The 12,826-nt window shown below is 50.2% G+C and overlaps 4 protein-coding genes across 4 annotated transcripts; 2 read left to right on the forward strand and 2 right to left on the reverse strand.

Annotated features, from left to right (window-relative positions):
* Positions 1 to 56: 56 nt before the first annotated feature.
* On the forward strand, positions 57 to 2,311 carry BDW70DRAFT_133376 (RNA-binding snoRNP assembly protein NAF1). The gene has a single exon (XM_073736320.1). The coding sequence runs from the start codon at positions 210 to 212 to the stop codon at positions 2,250 to 2,252; it is 2,043 nt and encodes a 680-aa protein (XP_073597415.1). The 5' UTR covers positions 57 to 209; the 3' UTR covers positions 2,253 to 2,311.
* Positions 2,312 to 2,349: 38 nt separating this feature from the next.
* Positions 2,350 to 4,385, reverse strand: BDW70DRAFT_133377 (U4/U6-U5 snRNP complex subunit PRP3). The gene has a single exon (XM_073736321.1). The coding sequence runs from the start codon at positions 4,270 to 4,272 to the stop codon at positions 2,497 to 2,499; it is 1,776 nt and encodes a 591-aa protein (XP_073597416.1). The 5' UTR covers positions 4,273 to 4,385; the 3' UTR covers positions 2,350 to 2,496.
* A 171-nt stretch (positions 4,386 to 4,556) lies between these two features.
* BDW70DRAFT_166775 (DNA-directed RNA polymerase I core subunit RPA190) lies at positions 4,557 to 10,015 on the forward strand. The gene is made up of 4 exons (XM_073742078.1): positions 4,557 to 4,790; positions 4,845 to 5,339; positions 5,405 to 8,183; positions 8,241 to 10,015. Exons 1-4 carry the CDS (start codon positions 4,606 to 4,608, stop codon positions 9,816 to 9,818), a joined length of 5,037 nt encoding a protein of 1,678 aa, XP_073597417.1. The 5' UTR covers positions 4,557 to 4,605; the 3' UTR covers positions 9,819 to 10,015.
* Positions 10,016 to 10,059: 44 nt separating this feature from the next.
* BDW70DRAFT_133382 (TFIIH/NER complex ATP-dependent 5'-3' DNA helicase subunit RAD3) lies at positions 10,060 to 12,756 on the reverse strand. The gene is made up of 4 exons (XM_073736322.1): positions 12,709 to 12,756; positions 12,190 to 12,646; positions 12,021 to 12,137; positions 10,060 to 11,962 (listed from the first exon to the last, which is right to left on the reverse strand). Exons 1-4 carry the CDS (start codon positions 12,723 to 12,725, stop codon positions 10,178 to 10,180), a joined length of 2,376 nt encoding a protein of 791 aa, XP_073597418.1. The 5' UTR covers positions 12,726 to 12,756; the 3' UTR covers positions 10,060 to 10,177.
* Positions 12,757 to 12,826: the final 70 nt, after the last annotated feature.

Consider the following 12,826-nt stretch of genomic DNA (forward strand, 5'->3'; position numbering starts at 1 on the left):
GACATAGAGGATCGTCCCTCAGCAACTGGAGAATAGAAGCGGACACGAAACCAAATCCTTATCGATAAGGAGCTAGTTCGGCGACCGCAACGGCAAAAGTGGTAGTTCCATAAAAAAATTCCCGGGAAGAATCCTCGAGTGAACATTACACACTTTCTCAGTTCGGCTATATTCCAATAATTTGCGTTTATCATACTTCTGTCAAAAATATGACAGAACCCAATAGCCAGAACAACCCCGGGGCTGCCCCCGAGGGCCCGCCCACAAAACGAATCAATATGAACGATACGCCACCCATTGCGTTGACCCCAGCAGATGATGGAAGCGATTTCTACAACACCCCGCTGGTTTCAGGGACGCCGGTGGATGGGGAGTACAAGGTGGAAAATGGAATCAAAGCTGTGGTCACCGAGGAACCCGTATCCTCAGCCCCGCCTCCACAAATCCCGGGCTTGAGTCTGGTCAACGACAGCCTCAGTCAGAACCGGCGCAGCCAGAGTTCCGGCATGAACGAAAACTCGAATAATACAGATTCAAAGATCCCTACTCGAGAAACGGAAATGGAAACCCATTTCAATGCCGTGCATAGTGGACAGGAAACACAGAAGGAAGGGACTGAGAAACCGGCAGAGGGAGGCCCAGATGCAATGGAAGTCGAGGAGGAACATAAACAGCCCAAGGGAGAGGCTGAAGTGAGTAAGGAGCAGGAGAGGACTGATCAGATGGGTGGTGATGAGGATGGAACAGTGAATGCAGTCGCTGACACCGCCGCGACCATGCAAGCCGAACGGCAGGAGGAAGAGGAAGAGGAAGAGGAGGAGCACCCCGAATGGGAGATGGATTCCTCCCCGTACGAGTCCTCCTCTGACGGTTCCTCGGACTCTTCCGACGAGAGCGACCAGGATGAGGATTATCCGATTCTGAGTCCCGAGGAACAAGCGCGGATTCTGATGCAGGCTGAGCTAGGCTCTGACGATGAAGGAGAGGGTAAGGGCAAATCTGGTGCTCCTTTAAAGACAGCGAACGAGATCCCTGAGGAAGTCCTGCCTATCCCGGACATTACCATTACGCCGGAAATGAAGATCGTGCTCCTAGGGAACGTGGAGGCGGCGGTTGACAACACTGTGCTAATCGCGGCGAACACCACCGGAGAATACCAAGTCCTCGAGGCTGGATCACTTCTCTGCTTGGAAGATCGCCGCATCGCCGGTGTGGTTTCTGAGACCTTGGGACGTGTCGAGAACCCGCTGTATGCTGTTAGATTTGCCACAGCTGCCGATGTCGAGAAGCATGGTCTCTCTAGAGGCACTGTCGTATATTATGTCGTGGATCACTCAACGTTTGTCTTCACACAACCTTTGAAAGGATTGAAGGGAAGTGATGCGTCCAACTTCCACGACGAGGAAGTCGGCGAAGATGAAGTGGAGTTCTCCGATGACGAACAAGAAGCTGAATATAGGCGGAAGTTGAAGCAGAAGCGCCAGGAGAGAAAGGGTGCGAAGAACCAGGACGGCGGGCCTTCAAAGGCTGCAAAAGGGCCACCTGGCCCATCGAAGTTGAGCCATAGCGAGCTCAATTACGATGATAACGTACCCGAAGATGGCTACACCCCGCTTGCAAGACCTAAAAATCTACACGAGATGATGCAGCAGGGAGCTCCCGTGGAGAATGATGGTTCTTTCAACAGGACTTCTGGCTTCGGTGGCAGAGGCCGCGGCCGAGGTTCTGATCGTGGCAGAGTTAGTCGTGGTCGTGGCCGGGGTGGTAGGGATCACGGACATCAGTCACACCACGATCGTCAGGCGTACCATCAACAGGAGAGGTCGGATTCTCAGCCTCATCAACGTCAACCGCAGCCCTATCCCGCCTACAGCCCATCTCAGCAATATCCATCGTACCCGACTCTTCCGCAACAACCGCAACAACCTCAACAACAGCAGCCGTACGCTCAAGCTGCAATCCCAACGACACCCTTCAATTTCCAGATGCCGTATCAGCAGGCTTACCAGCAGCCTAATCCTTACCAGCAGATGTCGCCCACCCCGCATATCAACCCGCTGTTCTTGGCTGCGTTGCAACAGCAACAACAGCAGCAACAATATCAGCAGACACAAGCTCTTCCTCAGCAACAACCTGTGACAGGGCAACCGCAGCCTCAAAACCAGGCTATGAATTTTGACCAGGTGAAGGCGCAGCTGGATCTTCTGCGACAGTTAAGCAATGGGCAAAACCAATGGCCGCCTCGCTCTTGACGAATAATACTATCTATATATCCGTTTTGGAGGTTATACTTGTATTTTGCATCATATGGGTTCGGATACGCCTCTCGGAAAAGTTGTACTACGTTTGCTTTAATGCCACATATTTGAGATACCAATTCCAGTAATGTTTTGAAAGTCAAGCGAACGGCATAGGGTATTTGTTCACTAATACATTAATATGATTGAAACTGATAAAGCAGCCTGTAATCAGGAAAATTGCTGCCCCAATAGCGTTTCAAAACTCGCCCTGCTGCTTTGCGCTCTTCGCCAAAGTCCAGAAACTCTCCAACTTTGCTCGCGCAAGTACATCCTTCGCCTGAGAGTCGGTCTCGCATACGCGAGCACCTAACCATTTACGGAAAGCACGAGCCTTGACCTGACCCTCCCAGAGGAGAGTGCATGTGTTTGAGCTGAGATCCTTCAATTCACCCTTCTCATCCTCAGCGGCGAGCCATGAAGCCTGGGCTTCGCGGTTTCCTTCCCGTACGGCACTCGGCCCCGCATTCTCGGTCCAGTCAATCCGGTTCATCATCAGCTTCCTGTAGTTGTTGGATGAATGGGCGCCACCCTCCACAATGACTAGATTGAATTTGGGATGCATAACACACACACCAGTGAGCGCGTTCTGTTCCGCATTTTTGCTGATTTTAAATCGGTGGCGTCCGTTGGCAAGACTGTCGATTCGATATACTGTCATGATAAGACCCTTTTCAGCGTCTTGCGCCTGTTGCCGGGCGAGCTTCTCATGGCGTTGTTCTTTCGTGAGCTTGCGTTCTTCGTTGGCGGCCTCGTGTTTTTCACGCCGCTCTGCAATTTCTCGATTCACCCGCGCCTCAACGGCTGTAGGATCCTTGACGGCCTGCTCACCTAATACGCGCATCAAATTCGATTTCTTGACCTTTGGCGGAGGAGCGGGCTCAAGACCCAGGCGGATCTTCGCTTGCTGCTCTTTCAAGTCGGCCATGCGTCTTTGCCGGCGTATCTTGGCTTGTTCTTTCGGCGTGAGATACATCGGCTTTTGTTCCGGCTTGAGCTTCTCTTGTGGAGGCTCGAGGAGCACTGGGTGTTGAATGTATTGGGTTATTATGGAGTCGGCAGAGTCAATTTTGAGATTATTTTCGTCATCAATGGCAGCGTAATCAGGTTCGTTCACTAGATGTTCGTCCCACCATTCAATTGCTGGTGGAGCAGGTACCATAAACGCCTTTTCCACATCTAGGTCTTCATCAATACCGGCCTGCCGTGCTCGCTCCGCGATGCGCTTCTTCATTTCCTCCAGCTGAGCCTGTCGACGAAGAGCTGCAGCCTGCTGTATGTATTTACCTTTCTGGTTGAACAGGAGTTGACGCGACTGGCGGGGTTTGGAAATCGTAGCTTTCGGCCCTAGATTGGGATCGTAATAGGGATTGTTTTTGATCTCTTCCAGTGATGGTCCTGAGAGATCAAGGCCAGCTCGCTCCTGTTTACCACTGACCGCGGGAGACTCAGTCCTACGGTTTCTCGATTGCACCTGTCGTCCCTTGCTGCCCCGAAATTCGAGGGTATCCGAGAGAAGGGCAGGATGCAGACCAACATCAAGTCCACCTCGAGCGCGCGAGAGGCCGTCGTCCTCGTCGTCCTCAGGAGCTCGCGGAGGTGGTGGGGGGGTCGGAGCGCTGGGTCGTTGTGCGGCTGCCTGTGATCGTCCTGTAGCTGCAGCCACTCTAGCTTTCATCTGTTCCAATCTTGACATGGTGGAGCTAGCAGCTGGAGGTGCAGGACTGGGGCTTGAAGCTGCTGGCGCTGGTGAGGGAGACGCGGAAACTCGTTTTTCAGCCATAAGCCTATCTCGAACGGCTTGAGCTTTTGCTCTAGCCTCGGCCACAATCTTTTCAATGTCGATATTACCAGCGGCCGGGGCGCCTTGCCCAGGATGGGGAGACCCATTATTTGAACGAGGCCGCTTTTGTGCATTGTTGTCTTCATCATCAGGATGAGGCCGCTTCAGCATGTTGCCCGACATGTCCGCCATTGCTCTTGACGGAGGGATTCCGACTCACCAACCGGAACAGAGGAAATAGCCGAATGACGCGATGAGCTTATAATCACTGGGATCGACCACAGTCGGATAAGCCGTACAGCAGCAAGCTTGGGGACGTAGACGGGGAAAGACTGTCATCAAGAAACTCGCGGCAGCTAACGTGGCCGTGAAGGCGGTTTCAAGCGGCAGAAAAAATGCTGGGACATTTTTTTCTTCGGAGCTTCAAGATCTCCCGCCTTTCGCTCTTCCGCCAGCAACCGACAATAACAAAAAGGATTCGCATTCCCGGCGTTTTCTGTTGCTGAAGGAGCTGCGTTAGGGACAATGGCCACTTTCGCACGTCCCGTGGCCTCCGCAATCGCGGGGATTAACTTTGATGTCTATTCCGACGAGGACATCAAAGCGATCTCCGTGAAGCGAATCCACAATACCCCAACCCTCGACTCTTTTAACAATCCTGTTCCTGGTGGCTTATATGATACTGCGTTAGGTGCTTGGAATGACCATGTGTATGTGTTATGTCTCCGCCCATACATAGTTTGTGCCGTAGCTAACATCTGCAGCTGCACGACATGTCGTATGAATTCTTGGTCTTGCGCCGGCCACCCTGGACACATCGAGCTTCCTGTACATGTATACAACGTAACACACCTAGATCAGCTGTACCGCTTACTACGAGCGCAATGCGTCTTCTGTCACCGCTTTCAGATGTCTCGGACCCAAATAAATATCTACGCTTGCAAGTTGCGCCTTTTACAATACGGCTTGGTTCAAGAAGTAGCATTCATCGACTCTATGGGAGCGAAGTCGCCGAAATCGAGGAAGGGAAAGGATGCCGGCGGATCCGACGACGAGGAAGAAGAAGAGGATGATGACGATGTGATCTCTCGCAGAAATGCCTATGTCAAAAAGTGCATCCGTGAGGCACAGGCCGCTGGGTTGCTGAAGAGCGTGATGGCTGGGCAAAAGAATCCTCTAGCCATGGAGAAAAGGCGAGAATTGATCAAGGAATTCTTCAAGGATGTAGTGGCTGCCAAAAAGTGTGCCCATTGCAGTGGGTATGCTACTACTCGATCCCATTTAACCTTGTGAGATTATGGCCAGTAACTGATTTAATGAGTAGCGTTTCTCCAGGCTATCGAAAGGATCGGGCCTCCAAAATTTTCCGCAAACCCTTCACGGAGAAGGCTCGAGCGGCCATGGTACAGGCAGGGCTGCAGATACCGAATCCCTTGATTTTGCTCCAGCAAGCCAAGAAGCTCAACGTCAAAGAGAAAAAAGGTCCCGCGAACGACGTCTCTGATACTGCTAGTGTTACCTCCGAGGCTCATGGCGCGGAGGAAGAAGTTGCACGCGGGAATGCTGTTGTAGCCCAGGCAGAAAGCAAGAAGCAAGGCGCTGGCGAGACGCAACAATATATGCCATCATCCGAAGTTCATGCGGCAATTACCCTGCTCTTCGAAAAAGAGGCAGAAATCCTAAACCTCGTATATAACTCTCGACCTACGTCCATGAAAGACTCTAAAGTCACTGCGGACATGTTCTTTATCAAGAATATTCTAGTTCCGCCGAACAAGTATCGACCTGCTCCACAACAACAGGGAGGTGCGATTATGGAAGCGCAACAGAATACACCTTTAACTCAAATTCTGAAGAATTGCGACATCATCAACCAAATCAGTAAGGACAGGCAGACTCTCGGCATTAATTCCGCTACTCGTGTTCGGGATTACCGTGATCTTCTTCATGCTATTGTCCAACTTCAGGAAACTGTAAACGGTTTGATTGACCGTGACCGAAACGGCTTGACGGGGTCGGCGGCAGCAAAGTCTGCAAATGGTATCAAACAGATCCTGGAAAAGAAGGAGGGTCTGTTCAGAAAGAACATGATGGGTAAACGTGTCAACTTTGCTGCTCGCAGTGTTATTTCGCCCGATCCTAACATCGAAACTAATGAAATTGGTGTTCCGATGGTGTTCGCGATGAAATTGACTTATCCTGAGCCTGTCACCAACCACAACTTCTGGGAGTTGAAACAAGCGGTCATCAACGGACCCGACAAATATCCTGGTGCTATGGCCATCGAAAACGAGCTAGGACAAGTTACCAATCTCAAATTCAAGAGCCTTGACGAACGGATAGCGTTGGCCAACCAGCTACTTGCGCCTTCGAATTGGAGGATCAAGGGCTCACGCAATAAGAAGGTCTACCGCCACCTCACCACTGGTGACATTGTCCTGATGAATCGGCAACCGACACTACACAAACCCTCTATCATGGGCCACAAGGCTCGCGTGCTTCCGAACGAAAAGACTATTCGAATGCATTACGCTAACTGTAACACATATAACGCCGATTTCGATGGTGATGAAATGAACATGCATTTCCCCCAGAACGAACTTGCCCGAACGGAAGCTATGACACTCGCAGATGCAGACCACCAGTATCTTGTTGCGACTTCGGGCAAGCCTCTTAGAGGTTTAATTCAAGATCACATTTCGATGGCTACGTGGTTCACTTGTCGAGACGCCTTTTTCGATAGGGAGGACTATCACGAGCTGTTGTACAGTTGTTTGAGACCCGAAAATTCGCATACAGTTTCTGAAAGGATTCAAGTCGTCGATCCCGCAATAATCAAGCCCAAGCCCCTTTGGACTGGTAAGCAGGTGATCACAACAATTCTGAAGAATATTATGCCACCCGGGAGAGCAGGACTCAACCTTAATAGCAAATCCTCAACGCCAGGAGATCGATGGGGAGAGGGCAACGAGGAGGACAAGGTCATATTCAGGAATGGAGAGCTCCTTTGCGGAATTCTAGATAAGAAACAGATCGGACCTACAGCAGGTGGTTTGATTGATGCCATTCACGAAGTCTACGGCCACACAGTTGCAGGAAAGTTGCTCAGTATCCTGGGGCGGCTGCTGACCAGGTTTCTAAACATGCGCGCCTTCACTTGCGGTATTGATGATCTCCGCTTAACTGAGGAAGGAAATCGCTTGCGTAAAGAGAAACTTGCCGAGGCACCGAAGATGGGCCGGGATGTTGCGCTCAAATACGTGACGCTCGATCAGACTAAGGTGCCAGACGAGGATGCTGAATTACGGCGACGCCTTGAAGAAGTCTTGCGGGACGATGATAAGCAGAGCGGCCTCGATAGTGTATCAAACGCACGATCGGCGCAGCTCTCGACCGAGATCACCAAGGCTTGTCTTCCTAAGGGCCTGGCAAAACCTTTCCCTTGGAATCAAATGCAGTCAATGACTATCACCGGAGCCAAAGGTTCCGCAGTGAACGCAAATTTGATTTCTTGCAATCTGGGTCAGCAAGTTTTGGAAGGTCGACGTGTGCCCGTAATGATCAGTGGTAAGACTCTTCCTTGCTTTAGGGCTTTTGACACAAATCCGATGGCTGGTGGATATGTCTATGGTCGATTCTTGACCGGTATCAAACCCCAAGAATACTATTTCCACGCCATGGCCGGTCGTGAGGGTCTCATTGATACTGCTGTCAAGACCTCCCGATCTGGTTACCTTCAGCGTTGCTTGATCAAGGGTATGGAAGGTTTACGAGCCGAGTACGACTCCTCAGTACGTGAATCTTCGGATGGATCCATTGTCCAGTTCCTGTATGGAGAGGATGGTCTTGATATCACGAAACAGGTCCATCTGCAGGACTTCGAATTTTTGGCGTCGAACCACGTCTCCATAATGGAGCAAGTCAACTTGAAGAAACACCATAATAATCTGGAGAAAGAAGCGGTGACAAACTGGCACAAAGATGCAATGAAGAAGGTTCGCAAGACTGGAAAGCTGGATGCTATGGACCCGGTTCTTGCTCTTTACCATCCTGGGGGTAACCTTGGTAGCACATCCGAGTCGTTCGCCCAAGCCCTCAAGAAGGTATGTTTCACCCCACCAACTGATTATTCCTCATATACTAATAGGATTTGTCAACAGTTTGAGGATGAAAATAAGAGCAAACTCCTTAAGGACAAGAAGAAAGGCATCGAAACCAGCTTGACCAAGCGGGCATTCAACTCTTTGATGAACATGAAGTATATGAACTCAGTTATCGAACCTGGCGAGGCTGTTGGAATTATGGCGGGACAGTCAATCGGTGAACCGTCAACTCAAATGACACTGAACACGTTTCACTTAGCTGGACACTCTGCAAAGAACGTCACGCTCGGTATTCCACGACTTCGTGAGATCGTCATGACTGCCAGCAAGGAAATCATGACTCCGACAATGACCCTGATTTTGAATAGGGAGTTACCTCGCGAGCACGGCGAAAGGTTTGCAAAGGCTATCAGCAAGCTTAGCATCGCTGAAGTCGTCGATAAAGTGCAGGTCAGAGAGAGCATTTCTGCTGGTAGCACAAAGGCAAAAATTTATGACATTGAGATCACGTTCTTCCCTGCGGAAGAATATACTGCGGAGTACGCTATCACCATTCGGGATGTGCAATCGACTCTGCAGAACAAGTTCATACCCAGGCTTGTTAAGCTGACAAAGTCTGAGCTTAAGAAGCGGCATGATGAAAAGACTCTAACCAACTCAGCGGCACAGCCTGAGGTTGGCGTTTCCGTTGGCACAATCCAGGAAGCCCCCAGGGGTCGTGACGATGAAGAACAGCCGCCTGAGGATGATGTTGAAGACGACGAGGATGATGCTAAACGGGCTCGTGGAGCTCAGAACAGGTCGAACCAGGTCTCATACGAAGGTCCTGAGGAGGATGAAGAGAGAATGGTGCGACAGACAGATACCCGCGCAGACGAAGACGAAGATATGGGCGAAAACCCTGACGTCCAAATGGACGGATCTTCTGACGCAGAGTCCGACGACGAAGGCCACACAAAGGATTCAAGGTTGCGCGAGGACGATGTGAGAGGCAAATTTGCGGAAGTTACGCAATTCAAGTTCAACCCGCACAAGGGCTCGTCCTGCACGATCCAGCTGCAGTACGACATCTCGACCCCCAAGCTCCTCCTTCTACCCTTGGTCGAATCAGCAGCCCGCAATGCAGTCATTCAGTCAATCCCCGGTCTCGGAAACTGCACATTCGTTGAAGAGGACAAGGCAAAGGGCGAGCCCGCCTGTGTTGTCACCGACGGTGTCAACCTGCTTGCCATGCGCGACTACCAAGACATTATCGAACCCCACACCATCTACACGAACTCCATCGAGCACATGCGCATTCACTACGGTGTCGAAGCCGCTCGCGCCTCCATTGTGCGGGAAATGGACGCCGTTTTCAAGGGCCACAGCATCTCCGTGGACAACCGCCACCTGAATCTGATCGGTGACGTTATGACGCACTCTGGTGGCTTCCGTGCTTTCAACCGCAACCAGTTGGTCAAAGATATCTCTTCGCCCCTGGCTAAGATGAGTTTTGAGACTACCGTTGGTTTCCTCAAGGAGGCTGTTTTGGAGCGCGACTGGGACAACCTCAACAACCCCAGTAGTAGAATCGTTGTCGGCCGCACTGGAAATGTTGGCACTGGTGCCTTTGACGTTCTTGCTCCTGTGGCTTAGATGTGGTTCGTGTATGTTTTATAGATTTACGTGGTTTTCAGCTTCTTTTGCCTAGCCGATGTACATGTTTCTCAGGGCCCTCCATTGTTTATACGCAGTTTTGTTCCTGATGTGTCCCATGAACTACGGAGTTTTGTCTCAGCGGAAATAAAAGTTTCCTATCATTTAATAAGCATTTTATACCTGATGAAGATTAGATAGAATCTGAATTATGCTTGAATAAGATGATGGACTCTAAATCCCTAGTTTAAGCCAACGCCAGACACCCTTGGTATCATGCAGGTCATTCCCAGCTTTCTTCTCAAAAACAAAATAGTAGAGTACAGGACATGCGCAAGCAGAGGAATTGACATCCAAGCTCACTGCGCATCCAACATCATGAGATCCTCATCAATCCCTTCATCAAACTCATCTCCCGCTCCGTTGCGAGAACCGTTCGTTCTATCCCCATGAGCGAAATTTTCCCGCTGTAGCCTCTCCTGCTCTTGTAGCTGTTTCTGACGATGTCTCTCCAAGTCCGCAAGACTCCATGTGGAGATACCTTCTTGATCTTTAGCTTTGAAAGGCTGAGCCATGGTGCGCAGAAAGTTCTTTGCAGTCGCCACTGCCATATCCGTACTGAGATTCGTTTCACTCTCCAAAAGCGCCTGACTAATCCACTTGGGAAGTTGATTTCGTTTCTTCTGGAACCGCCGATCGGCGAGAACCATGATTCCGTAGTCGTCTTTGCCTCGAAGGACGCGACCTAAACACTGAGCGGCATGCCGCATAGCATCGAAAGAAAGGAAATCATTTTCCCTGATGCGGTAATTCTCTCGAAGAAACTCTAGCCTCGCTTTGAGAATGCGGGACTCGGTGTATTGGAATGGAACGCCGATGCATAGCACAGCCCGGCCATAGTGGTGGTCGAAATCGATACCCTCGGAAACTTTACCTCGCGCGACGCAGAATAGCAAAGCACCTCTGCCGTTGCAACATGCTGTTCGATATGTTTCTAGGGCCAATGACGATTCTTGGGCATCGGGAGTTTCGACGAGGATCAGTTTATAGTTCCAGATAGAGTCGAGGATGCCCATGCCCTGCCACATGCTGATAATTGACTCCATGTATAGATAGGATGGGAAGAACACGACGACTCCGTCGGGGGTTATGCGAGAGAACTCAAGGACTATGTTTCCATAGTTGCGTACGACACCAGGGTCATTTCGGATCTGAAACGAAGACGAAATCTGCGCTTGGTCCGATCCACGAGTCACGATCATAGGAAGGAAAGATCGACGGGCAAGGGTCATACTATACGATTCTTGCATGACAGTCGTAAATCCTAACATTTTCGGATACATCTCAAGTGGCGATAAGGTACCCGACGTGATGACCACAGAACTGAAGCGATCGAACACAGGCTTAATAGCGATGGCGGCGTCCAAACATGTAAAATGTAGGACTGGATTTGGGACTGTTGCCGCCTCTGATTCGAAAGGTTCTAAGATCAAGAGGAAGCCTTTGTCGTAAGTCGAAACTAGGGTTGCGAATGTCGCTACCTCCTGGAGCGGTTGATAATCCTCTATATTGATGAGTTCCAGTGTCCGAACTAGTGACGTTAAGCGTTCCGCGCAGAACCTCAGTGGCTTCCGCTCAATAAAAGTCAATTCCTTAACATGATTTAGAAAAGACAGTGGCGTTTCTGAGATGGTGTGAGTGACTTTCATTCGAGTTTTGAGATATTCGATGAATCTCTTCAGGAAGGCAACAAAATGCTCGGCCCTGCGTATATTGCCTGGGACAGCTTCTTTGAGCAGATCGTCTGGAAGAACGGGATTTGAAATGAATTGATCTTCGTCTCTAGCCTGCTCAGCCTCCCGCAATCCCTCAACGAGTTTCATATATTCGTTATTAAGCTTTTCTGCGTCAGAACTCTTTACATCCTGGATCTTCCGCTCCAGGTTGTTTGCCCCCCGAGTGGCTTTTCGCAATGAATCTTCCGTTATATCAATGCTAAGCGACTCAATGCAAACGTTATCGATATTGTGTGCCTCGTCGAATACCACTATGCAGTCTTTTGAGAATTCTTTAGAGACCCTTTCGGCAATCTTCGGGTCTAGGAGATAATGGTAGGAGTAAATGATAACATTGCAATATGGCATCTGAACTGGCGTTAAGGACTGATAAATAAACGTGAGCTCTCGCTAGGCGTAGACTTACCATACGCCGAGCAGAGAAATAAGGGCATTGTTTATGTTGCTCCCCGTAGTTTAACAGACCGTCAAGTGTGAACACGCCCGGGGGTACGAGGTTATGGGGCTCGAGAAGGTCTAGATTCTGGAAAAAATCAGCCGCTCTCTCCATAGAACCAGCGGTTCCGGTTTCATACCTCGTGATATACACACAACTCGACGTCTTCGCCCCTTTCCTTCTTTTCCTTGACGAACCCGGCAGTTAAACTTCGGCATCGAGCGTCAACCACCGTGCCGCTTTTCTCCCTTTTGACGGATGGGTGCAGACACAAGTTTTTTCGACTAGTCAGACCCAAAGCACGAAAGTCCTCAGTATATCCTAACTGCTCGGAACGAAACTTCATCAGCTCCCTTAGCTCTGCTAACGCTTTCTCGATCTCGGACATTGTTCGGGAACAGTATATGAGTTTCCGGTGCTCTGGATAATGTTGCTGATAGGCAACAATCAGCGACAGCAATGTAACCGTCTTTCCAGTGCCCGAAGGCATCTCGAGAACGCAGTGGCCCCCGGCATCGAGGGTCTTCTTAAGATCACACATGTAGGCATATTGTTCGGGATATATACGAGGGTACGGGAAAAGGACGGGGAGATCACTATAGATCGAGAAACAATATTAGATACTGTAGCTCCTTACGCGAAAGTATGTAGCACTTACTCAATGAAAAATTTCATTGCGACGGGCGAGCTTGAAGCTAGAGAGATCAGAGCCTGGCGTCAGAATGCGTGGGAGCTTCTGGCCGGAGACCCAGACCGCGTTGAGCTTTTCCCTTCTG

This window comes from Aspergillus foveolatus (genome assembly GCF_047715535.1).
Source record: "Aspergillus foveolatus strain CBS 279.81 unplaced genomic scaffold BDW70scaffold_15, whole genome shotgun sequence".
NCBI classification, from domain to species: Eukaryota; Fungi; Ascomycota; class Eurotiomycetes; order Eurotiales; family Aspergillaceae; genus Aspergillus; species Aspergillus foveolatus.